The sequence below is a fragment of the Pan troglodytes genome, chromosome 13 (genome assembly GCF_028858775.2).
Source record: "Pan troglodytes isolate AG18354 chromosome 13, NHGRI_mPanTro3-v2.0_pri, whole genome shotgun sequence".
NCBI classification, from domain to species: domain Eukaryota; kingdom Metazoa; phylum Chordata; class Mammalia; order Primates; family Hominidae; genus Pan; species Pan troglodytes.
In genome coordinates, this window is record NC_072411.2 from 37,404,694 (window position 1) to 37,424,697 (window position 20,004).

The window sequence follows — 20,004 nt, forward strand, 5'->3', positions numbered from 1 at the left end:
AAGGATTACTTTTTAGATAGACTTGAGAAAAATATGAGACACAGAAGGAAAGGAATTAATCAGAGAAAGAACTACACAGAAATAGTAAAGCATAAAAAGTCATGATGGGCTGGGTGCAGTGGCTCACACCTGTAACTGTAGTACTTTGGGAGGCCGAGGCAGGCGGACCACTTGAGGCCAGGAGTTCGAGACAAGCCTGGCCAACATGGCAAAACCCCGTCTCAACTAAAAATACAAAAATTAGCTGGGTGTAATGGTGCATGCCTGTAATCCCAGCTACTCGGGAGGCTGAGGCATAAGAATCGCTTGAACGCAGGAGACGGAGGTTGCAGTGAACCGAGACTGCCCCACTGCATTCCAGCCTGGGTAAGACTCTTGTCAAAAAATAGAAAAGAAAAGAAAGAGGGGAGGGGAGGGGAGGGGAGGGGAAGGGAGGGGAAGAGAGGGGAGGGGAAAGAGAAAGAAAGAAGGTCATGGTGTTTGAAAACAAAAGAAAAAGAGAAAGAAAACTAACATTTGTTGGGTATATGAGACATATTCTTCCTATGCTTTACATAAGCAATCCAATGGCAAAAGTATTATTATTGCCTACTTTAAACAAGAGATAATTGAAGCTGAGAGATCAATTAACTGGTCCAGTGTGATGTAAACAGTAATTGGTAAAGATTGCAACAAATAGATGGAACTGTCTCTAGAATTTCTGCCGGAGAATAGCAGAAGAAAATGGAAGAAACAGGTAGTGGCTAGCTTGTGAAGTGCTTTACTCTATCGGCCTGTAATCTCAGCACTTTGAAAGGCCAAGGTGGGTGGATCATCTGAGGTCAGGATTTTGAGACCACACTAGCGAACATGCGAAATCCCGTCTTTACTAAAAATACAAAAATTAGCTGGGTGTGGTGGCCAGTTCCTGTAATCCCAGCTACTCAGGAGACTGAGGCAGGAGAACTGCTTGAACCCAGGATTGGGAGGCTGCAGTGAGCTGAGATCACGCCACTACACTCCAGCCTGGGCGACAGAGCAAGACTACACTAAACAAACTAAACTAAACTAAACTTCTGCTCTGTGAAAGACAATGTTAAGAGAATGAAAAGACAAGCCACAGACTGGAAGAAAATATTAAAACATATCTTTTTTTTTTTTTTTTTGAGATGGAGTTTCGCTCTTGTTGTCCAGGCTGGAGTGCAATGGCGTAATCATAGCTCACAGCAATCTCTGCTTCCCAGGTTCAAGCAATTCTCCTGCCTCAGCCTCCTGAGTAACTGGGATTAGAGGCACCTCCCACCACACCTGCCTAATTTTTGTATTTTTGGTAGAGATGGGGTTTCACCATGTTGGCCAGGCTGGTCTCAAACTCTTGACCTCAGGTGATCTGGCCGCCTTGGCCTCCCAAAGTGCTGAGATTATAGGAGTGAGCCACCATGCCCGACCTAAAACATATCTAATAAAGACTTGTACTTAAAATATACAAATAACTCTTAAAACTCAACAACAAAAAAAGAAACGATTTAAACATGGGTATAAGATCTGAACAGAGACCTCACCTAAGAAGATATGCAGATGGCAGATAAGCATATGAAAAGATCCTCAACAACATAGGTGAATAGAGAATTACAAATGAAAATGAGATACTACTACACATACATTAGAATAGCTAAAAGAAAAATGATAATACCAACGGCTAGTGAGGATGCAGAGCAAGCGGAACTCTCTTTCACTGCTAATGGAAATGGAAAATGGTATAGCCAATACAAAAGACACTTTGACAGTTTCTGTTAAAAAAAATATGGTCTTGGCCGGGTGCAGTGGCTCACGCTTGCCACATTCTTCAAAACTGAAGAATGTATTGAAGGATTACTTTTTAGGTAGACTTGAGAAAAATATGAGACACAGAAGGAAAGGAATTAATCAGAGAAAGAACGCTTGCAGTCCCAGCACTTTGGGAGGCCAAGGCAGGTGGATCACCTGAGGTCGGGAGTTCAAGACCAGCCTGACCAACATGGGGAAACCCCATCTCTACTAAAAACACAAAGTGGCCGGGCACAGTGGCTCACTCCTGTAATCCCACCACTTTGGGAGGCCAAGGCGGGCAGATCACGAGCTCAGGAGATTAAGACCATCCTGGCTAACATGGTGAAACCCCGTCTCTACTAAAAATACAAAAAACTAGCCGGGCATGGTGGCGGGCACCAGTAGTCCCAGCTACTTGGGAGGCTGAGGCAGGAAAATGGCGTGAACCCGGGAGGTGGAGCTTGCAGTGAGCCGAGATTGTGCCACTGCACTCCAGCCTGGGCGACAGAGCGAGACTCCATCTCAAAAAAAAAAAAACCCACAAAGTTGGCCGGGGTGGTGGAGCATGCCTGTAATCCCAGCTACTTGGGAGTCTGAGGCAGGAGAATCACTTGAACCCCGGGAGACGGAGGTTGTGGTCAGCCACGATTATGCCACTGCACTCCAGCCTGGGCAACAAGAGCGAAACTCCATCTCAAAAAAAAAAAAAATATTGTCTTACCATATGTTATGGGTTGAATTGGGTAACTCTCTCCCAAAAGATATATTGAAGTTCTAACCTCTAGTATTTCAGGATATGAAATTATTTATTTAAAAATAGGTTTGCTGTAGACATAAATAGCTAAAATGAGGTCATATTAGAGTAACCTTAATTCAATCTGACCAGTGTCCCTATAAGGTAAGAGGCATAGACACTCTGGGAGAATGGCGTGTGAAGACAGAGGCAGACAATACAGTGATGCATCTACAAATCAAGAATTGCTGGCCTTCACTGGCAAGTAGGACAAAGGCATGGAACAGATTATCCCTCGGAAACATCAGAAGAAACCTACCCTGCTGACACCTATTTCAGACTTCTAGCCTCGAGCTATGAGAGTAAAAATTTCAATTATTTTAAGCCCCCCAGTTTGTGGTACTATCTTATGGCAGCCCTAGGAAACTAGCACACTATATGATCTAGCAGTTTCACACTCCTAGATTTGAAAACCTATGTTGACACAAAAACCTACATGTGAATATGTACAGCAGCTTTATTGTCAAAAACTGGAAGCAATCAAGATGTCTCTTCATCTTTGTGAACGAAAAAACGAACTGTGGTACATCCATACAATGCAATATAAATCAGTGATAAAAAGAAAAGGCTATCAAGCTACAAAAAGACACGGATGAATTTTAAATGCATATTGCTAAGTTAATAAAGCTGGTCTGTAAATATCATACATATAGGATTCTAATTATATGATATTCTGGAAAAGGCAAAACTATGAAATTGTTAAAAATATCAGTGGTTACCAGGGGTTCAGCCCTGGGGGAAATTGAATAAATGAGGCACAAGGGATTGTGTAGGGTAGTGAAACTGTCCTGTATGATACTATAATGATGAATACAAGACATTAAGCATTTGTGAAAATCCATAGAACTTTATCGCATAAAGAGTAAACCTGAATGTATGCAAATATTTTAAAAATAACCGAGGAGGGCAAAGATACCAGGATGGAAAACAAAATGTGATAAAAGAATGTATATGTACTACAAATGTCTGAAATATCCTCACTGGAGGATGTGGGGGAATAAGGTGCTGACCTGAGTAACATTGGAAATGAATGGAGTCTATAAGAATAAAGTCAAAAGGAACTGTACAGGTTAACAACTGTTAAACTGCTATTCATGTATACTGGAAATTAGCAATTAAGTAAATAGATGGCAGATGGTGGGACCCACTGTTAGGGATAAAGATTACAGATACTTAATGTGTGTGCATAGCAATGCGTGTGTACAGCATCTGCAAACCAAGGAATGTCAAGGATTCTTGGCCTTCACACCCTGCTATACATGTACATATATATGTATATCTATGTATAAATACACACACAAGTTAGTATACATAATCTCCTTGCTCTATAAGCTGATAGAACCTAGAAGGAAGGACACCCCTGGAGAAATGGAGCACCCAGGTCCTCATTCTAGTATCGATCTTCAGTAAAATGAAATTAGTTTTTTTTGAAAAATGACTGATTCTAGACTGGGACAAGAAATGCATAAGATGAGCCTGAAGCATCCTGTAGTACCAGAAAGTAAGAAAATGCTCAAAAACCCAAACCAAAACAAAAAACTTCTAAAATGAAGGGGTTATGTCAAAGGGACACAGGAGTGGGTTCCCAGTTGCCAAAGCTGAAACAATTTGAGCAACAAGATAAAGAAAGTAGTAATGAATTTTAACTCAAAGTATACAATTAATATCCATGAGTCCACACTGATACAAATACATGATTAAGTAAATAAATGAATGAATGAATTCCAAATAATTTATGTATTTACTCCAGCTTTGTGATGGTTAATACTCAGTGTCAACTTCATTGGACTGAAGGATACAAAGTATTGATCCTGGGTGTGTCTGTGAGGGTGTTGCCAAAGGATATTAACATTTGAGTTAGCAGGCTGACAAAGGCAGACCTACCCTTAATCTGGTTGGGCACAATATAATCAGCTGCCATGGTGGCTAGAATATAAGCAGGCAGAAAAATGTGAGAAGAGAGACTGGCCTAGCCTCCCAGCCTGTATCTTTCTGCTGTGCTAGATGCTTCCTGCCCTGGAACATTGGACTCCCAAGTTCTTCAGTTGTGGAACTAGAACTGGCTTCCTTGTTCCTCAGCCTGCTGATGGCCCATTGTGGGACCTTGTGATCATGTGAGTTAATACTTAATAAACTCCCCTTTATATATGTATCTATCCTATTAGTTCTGTCCCTCTAGAGAACCCTGACTAACTCAAGTTTAAGAAAGTAAAATACATCCAGGCACAGTGGCTGACACCTGTAATCCCAGCACTTTGGGAGGCTGAAGCAGGCGGATCACTTGAGGTCAGGAGTTCAAGACCAGACTGACCAACATGGCGAAAGCCGGTCTCTACTAAAAATACAAAGATTAGCCAGGTGTAGTGGTGGGTGCCTGTAATCCCAACTACTCAGGAGGCTGAGGCAGGAGAATTGCTTGAACCCGGGAGACAGAGGTTGCAGTGAGCCGAGATCACGCCATTGCATTCCATCCTGGGTGACAGAGTGAGACTCCATCTCAAAAACTAAACAAAACAAAAAAGTAAAACACAACTCTCCATTCCTAAAGTATGGGCTGTGAATAGTTACTTTCTTCCCAAAAATTCAGTATAAAAAAAGGGGGGAAAATGAGTAACTATACAGTAACAAAACCTGGCAAACACTACCTTAAGCCAGGTGATCGGGATTAACATTAACAGTGATAAATCATATTGATAGTATGCACACTTTGTATGATGTGATGACAATAGCACTTCACCTCTATGGTCTTCCCCCAAAAAACATATTACCCAAGTATAACCACATGGAAAGTACCAGTTGAATCCCAATTAAGGGACATGCTACAAACTACCTAACCACTAATTTTCAGAACTGTAAAGGTCTTCAAAAACAAACAGAGTGTGAGAAATTGTTACAACCCAGAGAAGCCTAAAGAGACATTGCTAATATGCAGAGTAATGTGTTTCCTGGATGGAATCCTAGCTTTATTTTTATTTATATATTTTTTAAAAGGACATGAGAGAAAAACTGAGAAAACCTGCATAAAGTATGGTCTTCAGTTAATAATAATATATGAATATTGGCTCATTAATTGAGATAAATGTACCATACTAATCTAAGATATCAATAATAGGGGAAACTGGGTGTGGGGTATACAGGAACTCTGTAATATCTTTGTAATAATTCTATAAATCTAAAATTGTATTAAATTAAAATTTTTTTTAAAAGAGCACATTCAAAAATAATAAAGTTGGACTTAGAAACAAGGAAGTAAGCAGGCAGGTGACACTGATTTAAAGGACTACAGTGTAGTCTCACCAACACACACTTTTAATGCTATCACCTTCATTCTAACTTCACTGTCTTATTCCTTTGAGCCCTATGTCTTCCAAATTCTTCTGTCCTCAAGAATACTGTTTCAAAAATAGAAAGTCTGGTACCTGGGGACTGTAATGTAATTGACAGTGAGAGTTGGAGCTGAATCACTCCAATTATTTCACTTGAGGTCAAATATCAGGTCCTGGCATCTTCTAGTTATATGTCCTTGGGCAATTTAATTAACCCAGAATTTCATATCCAGCCAAACTAAGCTTCATAAGTGAAGGAGAAATAAAATCCTTTACAGACAAGCAAATGCTGAGAGATTTTGTCACCACCAGGCCTGCCTTACAACACCTACTGAAGGAAGCACTAAACATGGAAAGAATCAACCGGTACCAGTCACTGCAAAAACACACCAAATTGTAAAGACCATCAATGCTATGAAGAAACTACATCAATTAACAGGCAAAACAACCAGCTAACATCATAATGACAGGATCAAATGCACACATAACAATATTAACCTTAAATGTAAATGGGCGAAATGTACCCATTAAAAGACAGAAACTGGCAAATTGGATAAAGAGTCAAGACCCATCAGTGTGCTGTATTCAAGAGACCCATCTGATGTGCAAAGACACACATAAGCTCCAAATAAAGGGATGGAGGAACATCTACCAAGCAAATGGAAAGCAAAAAAAAAGCAGGGGTTGCAATCATAGTCTCTGATAAAACAGACTTTAAGCCAACAAAGATCAAAAGAGTCAAAGAAGGCCATTACATAATGGTAAAGGGATCAATTCAACAAGAAGACTTAACTATCCTAAATATACATGCACCCAATACAGGAGCACCCAGATTCACAAAGCAAGTTCTCAGAGACCTACAAAGAGACTTAGACTCCCACAAAATAATAATGGGAGACTTTTAAAACCCCACTGACAATAATAGACAGATCAGCGAGACAGAAGGTTAACAAGGATATTCAGGACTTGAAGACAGCTCTGCACCAAGCAGACCTAATAGACATCTACAGAACTCTCCACCCCAAATCAACAGAATATACATTCTTCTCAGCATCACATCACACTTATTCTAAAATTGACCACATAATTGGAAGTAAAGCACTCCTCAGCAAATGTAAAAGAACAGAAATCACAACAAACTGTCTCTCAGACCACAGTGCAATCAAATTAGAATTCAGGATTAAGACACTCACTCAAAACCGCACAACTACATGGAAACTGAACAACCTGCTCCTGAATGACTACTGGTTAAATAATGAAATAAAGGCAGAAATAAAGATGTTATTTGAAACCAATGAGAACAAAGACACAACGTACCAGAATCTCTGGGACACATTTAAAGCAGTGTGTAGAGGGAAATTTATAGTACTAAATGCCCTTAAGAGAAAGTAGGAAAGATCTAAAATTGACATGCTAACATCACAAGCAAAAGAACCAGAGAAGCAAGAGCAAACAAATTCAAAAGCTAGCAGAAGGCAAGAAATAACTAAGATCAGAGCAGCACTGAAGGAGACAGAAACACAAAACACCGTTCAAAAAATCAGTTAAGGGCGGTTCCAAGATGGCCGAATAGGAAGAGCTCCAGTCTACAGCTCCTAGCGTGAGCGCTGCAGAAGAGGGGTGATTTCTGCATTTCCAACTGAGGTACTGGATTCATCTCACTGGGGATTGTGGGACAGTGGGTGCAGGACAGAGGATGCAGTGCATTGAGCGTGAGCCTAAGCAGGGTAAGGCATCGCCTCACCTGGAAGCGTAAGGGATCAGGGAATTCCCTTTCCCAGCCAAGGGAAGGGGGTACAAATGGCACCTGGAAAATCGGGTCACTCCCACCCTAATACTGTGCTTTTCTGACCATCATAGCAAATGGCACACCAGGAGATTATATCCCATGCCTGGCTCGCAGGGTCCTATGCCCACGGAGCCTAGCTGATTGCTAGCACAGCAGTCTGAGATCGAACTGTAACACAGCAGCAAGGCTGGGGGAGGAGCGTCCGCCATTGCTGAGGCTTGAGTAGGTAAACAAAGTGGCCTGGAAGCTCGAACAGGGCGGAGCCCACGGCAGTTCAATGAGGTCTGCCTGCCTCTGTAGACTCCACCTCTGTGGGCACTGCATAGCCGAACAAAAGGCAGCAGAAACCTCTGGAGACTTAAATGTCCCTGACAGCTTGGAAGAGAGTAGTGGTTCTCACAGCACACAGCTGGAGATCTGAGAACGGATAGACTGCCTCTCACATGGGTCCCTGACCCCTGAGTAGCCTAACTGGGAGGCACCCCTAAGTAGAGGCAGACTGACACCACACATGGCCGGGTACCCCTCAGAGATGAAACTTCCAGAGGAACGATCAGGCAGCAACATTTGCTGTTCACCAATATCCACTGTTCTGCAGACTCCGCTGGTGATACCCAGGAAACCAGTCTGGAGTGGACCTCCAGCAACCTCCAACAGACCTGCAGCTGAGGGTCCTGACTGTTAGAAGGAAAACTAACAAACAGAAAGGACATCCACACCAAAACCCCATCTACATGGCACCATAATCAAATACAAAAGGTAGATAAAACCACAAAGATGGGGAAAAAACAGAGAAGAAAAACTGAAAATTCTAAAAATCAGAGCACCTCTCCTCCTCCAGAGGAACGCAGCCCCTCACCAGCAACAGAACAAAGCTGGACGGAGAATGACTTTGACGAGGTGAGAGAAGAAGGCTTCAGACGATCAAACTTCTTCGAGCTAAAGGAGGAAGTACGAACCCAATGCAAAGAAGTTAAAAACCTTGAAAAAAGATTAGACTAAGGGCTAACTAGAATAACCAATGCAGAGAAGTCCTTAAAGGACCTGATGGAGCTGAAAACCATGGCACGAGAACTACGTGACGAATGCACAAGCTTCATTAGCTGATTCGATCAACTGGAAGAAAGGGTATCAGTGATGGAAGATCAAATGAATGAAATGAAGCGAGAAGAGAAGTTTAGAGAAAAAAGAATAAAAAGAAACGAACAAAGCCTCCAAGAAATATGGGACTATGTGAAAAGACCAAATCTATGTCTGATTGGTGTACCTGAAAGTGACAGGGCGAATGGAACCAAGTTGGAAAACACTCTGCAGGATATTATCCAGGAGAACTTCCCCAATCTAGCAAGGCAGGCCAACATTCAAATTCAGGAAATACAGAGAATGCCACAAAGATACTCCTCGAGAAGAGCAACTCCAAGACACATAATTGTCAGATTCACCAAAGTTGAAATGAAGGAAATGTTAAGGGCAGCCAGAGAGAAAGGTGGGGTTACCCACAAAGGGAAGCCCATCAGACTAACGGCGGATCTCTCGGCAGAAACTCTACAAGCCAGAAGAGAGTGGGGGCCAATATTCAACATTCCTAAAAAAAAGAATTTTCAACCCAGAATTTCATATGCAGCCAAACTAAGCTTCATAAGTGAAGGAGAAATAAAATCCTTTACAGACAAGCAAATGCTGAGAGATTTTGTCACCACCAGGTCTGCCCTAAAAGAGCTCCTGAAGGAAGCACTAAACATGGAAAGGAAAAACCGCTACAAGCCACTGCAAAAACATGCCAAATTGTAAAGACCATCGAGGCTAGGAAGAAAGTGCATCAACTAACGAGCAAAATAATCAGCTAACATCATAATTACAGGATCAAATTCACACATAACAATATTAACCTTAAATGTAAATGGGCTAAATGCTCCAATTAAAAGACACAGACAAACTGGCAAATTGGATAAAGAGTCAAGACCCATCAGTGTGCTGTATTCAGGAAGCCCATCTCATGTGCAGAGACTCACATAGGCTCAAAATAAAGGGATGGAGGAAGATCTACCAAGCAAATGGAAAACCAAAAAAGGCAGCAGTTGCAATCCTAGTCTCTGATAAAACAGACTTTAAACCAACAAAGATCAAAAGAGACAAAGAAGGTCATTAAATAATGGTAAAGGGACAAATTCAACAAGAAGAGCTAACTATCCCAAATATACATGCACCGAATACAGGAGCACACAGATTCATAAAACAAGACCTTAGAGATGTAAAATGAGACTTAGACTCCTATACAATAATAATGAGAGACTTTAACACCCCACTGTCAACATTAGACAGATCAACGAGACAGAAAGTTAACAAGGATATCCAGGAATTGAACTCAGCTCTGCACCAAGCGGACCTAATAGACACCTACAGAACTCTCCACCCCAAATGAACAGAATATACATTCTTCTCAGCACCACACCTCACTTACTCCAAAATTGACCACATAGTTGGAAGTAAAGCACTCCTCAGCAAATGTAAAGGAACAGAAATTATAACAAACTCTCTCTCAGACCACAGTGCAATCAAACTAGAACTCAGGATTAAGAAACTCACTCAAAACCACACGACTACATGGAAACTGAACAACCTGCGCCTGAATTACTGGGTACATAATGAAATGAAGGCAGAAATAAAGATGTTCTTTGAAACCAATGAGAACAAAGACACAACATACCAGAATCTTTGGGACACATTTAAAGCAGTGTGTAGAGGGAAATTTATACCACTAAATGCCCACAAGGGACAGCAGGAAAGATCTAAAATTGACACCCTGACAACACAATTAAAAGAACTAGAGAAGCAAAAGCAAACACATTCAAAAGCTAGCAGAAGGCAAGAAATAACTAAGATCAGAGCAGAACTGAAGGAGATAGAGACACAAAAAACCCTTCAAAAAATCAACGAATCCAGGAGTTGGTTTTTTGAAAAGATCAACAAAATTGATAGACCACTGGCAAGACTAATAAAGAAGAAAATAGAGAAGAATCAAATAGATGCAATAAAAAATGATAAAGGGGATATCACCACCAATTCCACAGAAATACAAACTACCAACAGAGAATACTATAAACACCTCTACGCAAATAAACTAGAAAATCTAGAAGAAATGGATAAATTCCTTGACACAGACACTCTCCCAAGACTAAACCAGGAAGAAGTTGAATCTCTGAATAGACCAATAACAGGCTCTGAAATTGAGGCAATAATTAATAGATTAACAACCAAAAAAAGCCCAGGACCACATGGATTCACAGCCGAATTCTACCAGAGGTACAACGAGGAGCTGGTACCATTCCTTCTGAAACTATTCCAATCAACAGAAAAAGAGGGAATTCTGCCTAACTCATTTTATGAGGCAGCATCATCCTGATACCAAAGCCTGGCAGAGACACAACAAGAAAAGAGAACTCTAGACCAATATCCCTGATGAACATTGATGCAAAAATCCTCAATAAAATACTGGCAAACCGAATCCAGCAGCACATCAAAAAGCTTATCCACCATGATCAAGTCGGCTTCATCCCTGGGATGCAAGGCTGGTTCAACATATGCAAATCAATAAATGTAATCCAGCATATAAACAGAACCAATGACAAAAACCACATGACTATCTCAGTAGATGCAGAAAAGGCCTTTGACAAAATTCAACAGCCCTTCATGCTAAAAACTCTCAATAAATTAGGTATTGATGGGATGTACCTCAAAATAATAAGAGCTATTTATGACAAACTCACAGCCAATATCATACTGAATGGGCAAAAACTGGAAGCATTCCCTTTGAAAGCTGGCACAAGACATGGATGCACTTTCTCACCACTCCTATTCAACACAGTGTTGGAAGTTCTGGCCAGGGCAATAAGGCAGGAGAAAGAAATAAAGGGTATTGAAATAGGAAAAGAGGAAGTCAAATTGTTCCTGTTTGCAGATGACATGATTGTATATCTAGAAAACCCCATCGTCTCAGCCCAAAATCTCCTTTAGCTGATAAGCAACTTCAGCAAAGTATCAGAATACAAAATCAATGTGCAAAAATCACAAGCATTCTTATACACCAATAACAGACAAACAGAGAGCCAAATCGTGAGTGAACTCCCACTCACAATTGCTTCAAAGAGAATAAAATACCTAGGAATCCAACTTACAAGGGATGTGAAGGACCTCTTCAAGGAGAACTACAAACCACTGCTCAATGAAATAAAAGAGGATACAAACAAATGGAAGAACATTCCATGCTCATGGGTAGGAAGAATCAATATTGTGAAAATGCCCATACTGCCCAAGGTAATTTATAGATTCAATGCCACCCCCATCAAGCTACCAATGACTTTCTTCACAGAATTGGAAAAAACTAAAGTTCATATGGAACCAAAAAAGAGCCTGTATTGCCAAGACAATCCTACACAAAGAAAAACAAAGTTGGAAGCATCATGCTACCTGGCTTCAAACTATACTATAAGGCTACAGTAACCAAAACAGCATGGTAGTGGTACCAAAACAGATATATTGAGGAATAGATCGGGAACAGAGGTCTCAGAAATAACACCACACATCTGCAACCATCTGATCTTTGACAAACCTGACAAAAAAAATGGGGAAAGGATTACCTGTTTAATAAATGGTGATCAGAAAACTGGCTAGCCATGTGTAGAAAGCCGAAACTGGATCCCTGCTTTACACCTTATACAAAAATTAATTCAAGATGGATTAAAGACTTGAATGGTTTTAGACCTAAAACCATAAAAACCCTAGAAGAAAACCTAGGCAATACCATTCAGGACATAGGCATGGGCAAGGACTTCATGACTAAAACACCAAAAGCAATGGCAACAAAAGCCAAAAGAGACAAATGGGGTCTAATTAAAGTAAAGATCCTCTGCAAGGCAAAAGAAACTATCATCAGAGTGAACAGGCAACATACAGAATGGGAGAAAATTCTTGCAATCTACCCATCTGAAAAAGGGCTAATATCCAGAATCTACAGAGAACTCAAACAAATTACAAGAAAAAAACAAACAACTCCATCAAAAAGTGGGCGAAGGATATGAACAGACACTTCTCAAAAGAAGACATTTATGCAGCCAAAAGACACATGAAAAAATGCTCATCATCACTGCTCATCAGAGAAATGCAAATCAAAACCATAATGAGATACCATCTCACACCAGTTAGAATGGAGATCATTAAAAAGTCAGGAAACAACACATGCTGGAGAAAATGTGGAGAAATAGGAATGCTTTAACACTGTTGGTGGGAGTGTAAACTAGTTCAACCATTGTGGAAGACAGTGTGGTGATTCCTCAGGGATCTAGAACCAGAAATACCATTTGACCCAGTGATCCCATTACTGGGTATATACCCAAAGGATTATAAATCATGCTACTATAAAGACACATGCACACATATGTTTACTGGGGCACTATTCACAATAGCAAAGACTTGGAACCAACCCAAATGTCCATCAATGACAGACTGGATTAAGCAAATGTGGCACATATACACCATGGAATGCTATGCAGCCATAAAAAAGGATAAGTTCGTGTCCTTTGCAGAGACATGGATGAAGCTGGAAACCATAATTCTCAGCAAACTATCACAAAGACAGAAAACTAAACACCGCATGTTCTCACTCTTAGGTGGGAACTGAACAATGAGAACAATTGGCCACAGGGCAGGGAACATCACACACGGGGGCCTTTCGGGGGTGGGGCCCTGGGGGAGGGATAGCATTAGGAGAAATACCTAATGTAAATGATGAGTTGATGGGTGCAGCAAACCAACATGGCACATGTATACCTATGTAACAAACCTGCACGTTTTGCGCAGGTACCCTAGATCTTAAAGAATTAAAAAAAAAAAAAAAGAAAAGAAAAAGGTAACAGTGAAAAGATACCGAAAGAAGGGGGAATAATACTAGTGAAGGACGTCATTTGTTTCTAAAGCTAGGGAGAAAAGATCACAGCAGACAGCTAAAGTACACAATACTCCAAGTGCGTATTCAAGAGTTTATAAAAAAAAAAGTAGGTTCAATAACACAGATGTAAAATTGCTCTCCCAAGGCTTTTCACTATTTGATGAGTCAACAGTCATCACATCAAAATCTATTTTTAATTTACAAATCAAAAAGTGGTTGACCTTTAAATTATAAATTGTACTTCCTTCTCTGGCTTCACCACTGTTTTATAATAAAAGCAAGAGAAGGAAAACCATATTAGAAAACAGAATGAAGGTAGAGTTCATATAATTTACATATATAGAAGTTCTTTTTACTTCAGCACATTTAATTTATTAACTTTCATCCACACTGGCATGGTAAGATTCCATAAAAATAGCAGTCCAACTCTACCACTAAATAGATTATTAGTGGTTATGAGCTGTGATCTTACGTCTTGTATGTCATTCTGTTTATTTCTATGGCCTGATTCTTGTATTCATGTATAAAGTTGAAGATTTTTTCTTAATCAACATTATAAATAGGATATAACATCATAAACCCTGTCAAGTCAAATAGGTGTAAAATAATGGGTCTTCAAAAATGCTGGTGAAAAGAGAGAAGTAATTAAGTAATTATGATGGACAGGAAGGTGGAAGTTTCTTTTAAGTATTGAGGAAATATTAAACGGATTTTGCAATGTATTTAATTAAAAAGTAAGAATGGTTTTGAAAGATGACAACATGTGAATCAGTCAAATGTGAAAAGTGCTATGTAATTGTAAATCACAAGAAATGGAAAAGTGATTTGTATAACGGGAACACTCTTGCTGGCTAAGGGTTCATGACCTCTGCATACTCGTTAACTGAGGATAAGGGTGTGTTAGAGAATATAAGAGTTAAGAAGGTGTCTTAGTCTGTTCTCACACTGCCAATAAAGACATACCCGAGTCTGGGTAATTTATAAAGGAAAGGGGTTTAATTCACAGTTCCACATGGCTAGGGAGGCTCCACAATCATGGTGGAAGGCGAAAGAGGAGTAAAATCACATCTTTTACACTGCAGCATGCAAGAGAGCGTGTGCAGGGGAACTCCCATTTATAAAACCATCAGATCTCGTGAGACTTACTGGCTATCATGAGAACAGCATGGGAGAGACCCACCCCCATGATTCAACTATCCCCCACTGGGTCACCCCTCCCATCACATGTGGGAATTATGGTAGCTACGATTCAAGATGAGATTTGGGTGGGGACATAGCCAAACCATATCAGAAGGGTTATGGTGCAGATCAAGTGTTTATCTGAATCCATGGTGAATTCCACAGATTTAAGGTGCATCTAGATTTCTACAACATCAAAATGAGGACCAAAGTACCAATGGTGTACCATAACTGCTAAGATTTTTCACCATGACTTACTTGTGGAAATCATAAAGGATGCTGTTTGTTACCTTTTATAATATATTTTCTGTGGACCTCAGCTGGTCTGTTTGGAAAAGAATTTATACACATGCATATACATATATGACATATATGTTCTATACATGTATATATATAAGAGGAAATAGTTATGGCTAGTCTTGAGGTTTTGGAGAATGAGTTCATATTTCTATTTGTTGAAAACATATTCAAGGACTAAAAACATAAGCCTCTTTCAGTCATTTGGACTCTCAAATTAATTAATTTATGAAGAGCCATTTAGAGCTCATCCTGTTTTAGGCCGGGCACGATGGTTCACACCTATAATCCCAGCACTTTGGGAGGCAGAGGCGGATGGATCACCTGAGGTCAGGAGATTGAGACCATTCTGGCTAACACAGTGAAACCCTGTCTTTACTAAAAATACGAAAAATTAGCCGGGCATGGTGGCAGGTGCCTGTAGTCCCAGCTACTCGGGAGGCTGAGGCAGGAGAATGGCGTGAACCTGGGAGGCGAACCTTGCAGTGAGTCGAGATCGTGCCACTGCACTCCAGTCTGGGTGACAGAGCGAGACTCCTTCTCAAAACAAAAACAAATACAAAAACAAACAAAAACAAGCAAACAAAAAACAACAAAAGAACTCATCTTGTTTCAAAAGAAAAATTTCTGTTTATTGTTTCCCAAATGTCTATGTCTTGTTTCTCCAATTATATCGCTAAAGTTCTTCAATGGCAATGACTCTTTTTCTAATTATAACATCTAGTCTAAATAAACACCTATTGAATGAAAGAAGAGTTCAAACTAAAAAATTAGGTCATTATAAATTAGCATGAACTATGAACCACTATATCAACATTTCTGTATAGGACTCATGTTATTCCTTAAATAAATCCTTAAATTCTCTATTCATGTTTTCCTTAAAAACAGACTACAGGCCAGGCACTGTGGCTCACACCTGTAATCCCAGGACTTTGGGAGGCTGAGGCGGGCGGATCACAAGGTCAAGAGACGGAAAACACCTTGGCCAAAATGGTGAAACCCCTTCTCTACTAAAAATACAAAAATTAGCTGGGCGTGGTGGTGCGCGCCTGTAGTCCCACCTACTGGGGAGGCTGAGGCAAGAGAATTGCTTGAATCCGGGAGGCGGAGGTTGCAGTGAGCCGAGATCGTGCCATTGCACTGCAGCCTGGGCGACAGAGCCAGATTCCGTCTCAAAAGAAGAGACTACAGAGATAAGCCATTGGTGGGAGTCTATATGCAAGCAAAACTAAATCATAATTAATTGGGAGAATTTTTTGATGATTCTACTTTTATTTTTTAACAATTCAGTTTCCATTTCCTTCATTTCTAATATATTTTGAAAAGTGTATGTTTTGCTGTTATTCTTTTTTTTTTTTTTTTTTTTTTGAGACGGAGTCTCACTCTGTCGCCCAAGCTGGAGTGCAGTGGCATGCTCTCGGCTCACTGCAAGCTCTGCCTCCTGGGTTCATGCCATTCTCCTGCCTCAGCCTCCTGAGTAGCTGGGACTACAGATGCCCGCCACCACGCCCGGCTAAATTTTTATATTTTAATAGAGATGGGGTTTCACCGTGTTAGCCAGGATGGTCTCAAACTCCTGGCCTCATGATCCACCTGCCTCGGCCTCCCAAAGTGTTGGGATTACAGGCGTGAGCCACTGCGCCTGGCCGTTTTGCTGTTATTCTTAAAGACATAATGAAAAACAGCAACACATTTCTCAAACGGTTGTTAAAAATTAGAACTTTATTGACTTATATTAGTCTGAGAATGTACACAAAGAATATCATTGTTCATGTAACAAGAGCCTCCATTTCAGAGAGAAAACACGAATAGGGATACATATAAGCACATGCCATTTAAATCTATCAAATTGTTGAGTGATACTAAAATACCATTTCAGAACTATGTTTCAAACTCATAGGAAACAATAAACAATAACCTTTAGAACAGAATCTTTAAAGTTTAGCTTTTAAGCAAGTACTATTATAACAGAAAAGCTTTTTGGGGGGCTGCATTTCAAAACTCATTCATGCATCCTAGGTAACAATTTGGGGTCACTAATGTTAATATTAACATATGTATCAGATGCATGTCTAGAAAACACAAACACACACACATTCATTCATTCTCATTCTCTCTCCCCCTCCCTCCTCACCCTCCCATCTTTCTCTCTCTCCCCATCCCCATATACAGACATACAGTCATATGGAGAAAGAGTACATGGAAAATAGCAGACACTAAAAACAAGCTGTGTAATCTTATAAAAGACATAAAAACCATTGAAACACTTACTTCATCAGCCACCATACACCTGGAAAAAATAAAAAAAAAATTAATTATCAAAGTGAACCTTTTTCCTTTTTTTTTTGAGATGGAGTCTCGCTCTGTCACCAGGCTGGAGTGCAGTGGTGCGATCTCAGCTCACTGCAACCTCTGTCTCCCAGGTCCAAGTGATTCTCCTGCCTCAGCCTCCTGAGTAGCTGGAACTACAGATGTGTGTCACCACGCCCATCTAATTTTTGTATTTTTAGTAGAGAAGGGGTTTCACCATGTTGCTTAGGATGGTATCGATCTCTTGACCTCGTGATCTGCTCGCCTCAGCCTCCCAAAGTGCTGGGATTACAGGCGTGAGCAACTGTGCCCGGCCAAAGTGAACCATTTTTAAAGTTCTGATTAAGTAGCTTGCCACAAAATAGTTCATAAATACTAAAGTAGTAAGCCAGAGAGAGGTGTTTATAAGTATGAGAACATGGGCCAGTGCTGATTTTATATGACTCTCCAGCTGCCAAAGGCATATGGCTACGTGGGAGTGTTAGAGCTTCAGATGTGCTGTTCCCACAGCCCACCCATGAAGATAGTTACAATGACCCTTCAAAAACGTGAGCAAAGTGGTAAGCGATTGTACCAATGACCACCCTCCTCATCCTTAAACCTTAAGATTGGTCTTCCCTATAAAGAGAAGAATGCTGCATTAAAATATAAGAAAATAAGTGTGAATTACATATTAGCATAAGTTAAATACATAACTATATATGCTAAGCCTACCTTTAAGATGAGTTTTCATTTCTTTCTTTTTTTTTTTTTTTTTGAGACGGAGTCTCGCTCTGTTGCCCAGGCTGGAGTGCAGTGGTGCGATCTCCGCTCACTGCAAGTTCTGCCTCCCAGGTTCATGCTATTCTCCTGCCTCAGCCTCCCGAGTAGCTGGGACTACAAGCACCTGTCACCACGCCAGGCTAATTTTTTGTATTTTTAGTAGAGACGGGTTTTCACCGTGTTAGCTAGGATGGTCTTGATCTCCTGACCTCGTGATCCACCCACCTCGGCCTCCCAAAGTGCTGGGATTACAGGCGTGAGCCACTGCGCCTGGCCGCTGAGTTTTTATTTCTATTACTTTGCTAAACTTTCTTTTCTCAGTTCTTTCTTATTAACCTGTATAAATAAATTCTATGCAATGATAATTGAGGATGGGGGCATAAACTCAAGTATTAAGTAGCAGAAAAACAAAGGGCAAAGGGAAAGAATAGCAGGCATGGTCAGGATCATCGGGTGTTCCTTTGAGACAGCAAACATATGATAAGGGGTAAAACCAATCCCTTAAGTGAGGATATTTCCAGACAACCTAAAAAAATAGCTGGAATAGTATAAAAATTGGCAAGAGGCCAGGTACAGTGGCTCATGCCTGTTATCCCAGTGGCTCAGGAGGGTGAGGTAGGAGCATAGATTGAGGCCAGGAATTGGAAGCCACACTGAGCTATGATTGTCCCACTGTACTCCAGCCTGGACAACAGAGGGAGACCCTATCTCTAAAACAAAACAAAACAAAATGAAAATACAAAAAAAAAAAAAAAAAAAGGGGGCGGGGCAGGAAAAAAACTTTTTCCATTTTATTGTTCCTTTATTCCCAGTTGTCTTGATATCATATAATCTTGTAAGATTTATTTCTATATATAAAATACAAATTATGGCCGGGCACGGTGGCTAACGCCTGTAATCCCAGCACTTTGGGAAGCCGAGGTGACTGGATCACCTGAGGTCAGGAGTACGAGACCAGCCTGGCCAACATGGTGAAACCCTGTCTGTACTAAAAGTAAAAAATTAGCCAGGTGTGATGACGCACCCCTGTAGTCCCAGGTACTTGGGAGGCTGAGCAGGAGAAACACTTGAACCCGGGAGGCAGAGGTTGCAGTGAGCCAAGATCATGCCACTGCACTCCAGCTTGGGCAACAGAGTGAGACTCCGTCTCAAAAACAACAACAACAACAACAAATTAAGCATTTGGAGTAAATAAATTACCAATGAATGCATTACAGTTAAGTGAAAATGAAATTTCATTGTTCAAAAAGATGTCAGCTTACCCAATAAATATGTTTTTTGGTTTTTTTTTTTTCTGAGACAGTCTCCCTTTGTCACTCAGGCTAGAGGGCAGTGGCACGATCACGGCTCACTGAAGCCTTGACCTCTAATGATCCTACCACCTCAGCCTCCAAAGTAGCTGGGACTACAGGTGTATGCCACCACACCCAGCTATTTTTTTATTTGTAGAGACAGGGTTTCACTATGTTGTTCAGGTTGGTCTAGAACTCCTGGACTCATGTGATCCACCCACCTAGGCCTCCCAAACTGGTGGGATTATAAGCGTGAGCCACTGCACCTGGCCCCAATAAATATCTTTACAAAAAATAAAATTCAAATACTTTAATTGAAAATTAAAACATATATAAGAGTAAAAAATTTATTACATTCTTTGTAAACAAGCCAACAGATTAGAAAACTAAAAAGCAATACTTGGAAAAACATGATTTTTTTTCCAGGAAGATTCATGTATAGATTTCAAAGCAAAACGACAACATGAACTTTTTTTTTTTTAAGATGATCATTATTGACAGCTAAATAAATAGACTGGAAGATG

At 40.4% G+C, this 20,004-nt stretch overlaps 1 protein-coding gene across 22 annotated transcripts in view; it reads right to left on the reverse strand.

Moving 5' to 3' along the window:
• ZRANB3 (zinc finger RANBP2-type containing 3) overlaps positions 1 to 20,004 on the reverse strand; it is a 331,454-nt gene that overhangs the window by 173,790 nt on the left and 137,660 nt on the right. For 15 of the 22 annotated variants that reach the window (XM_054679794.2, XM_016949745.4, XM_016949744.4 and 12 more), the window contains exon 3: positions 17,388 to 17,406. The exons of the other annotated variants lie outside the window; for them this stretch is intronic. In XM_054679794.2, the coding sequence (XP_054535769.1) occupies positions 17,388 to 17,406 (19 nt within the window). The remainder of the gene's footprint in view (positions 1 to 17,387; positions 17,407 to 20,004) is intronic. 22 annotated transcript variants of the gene reach the window in all.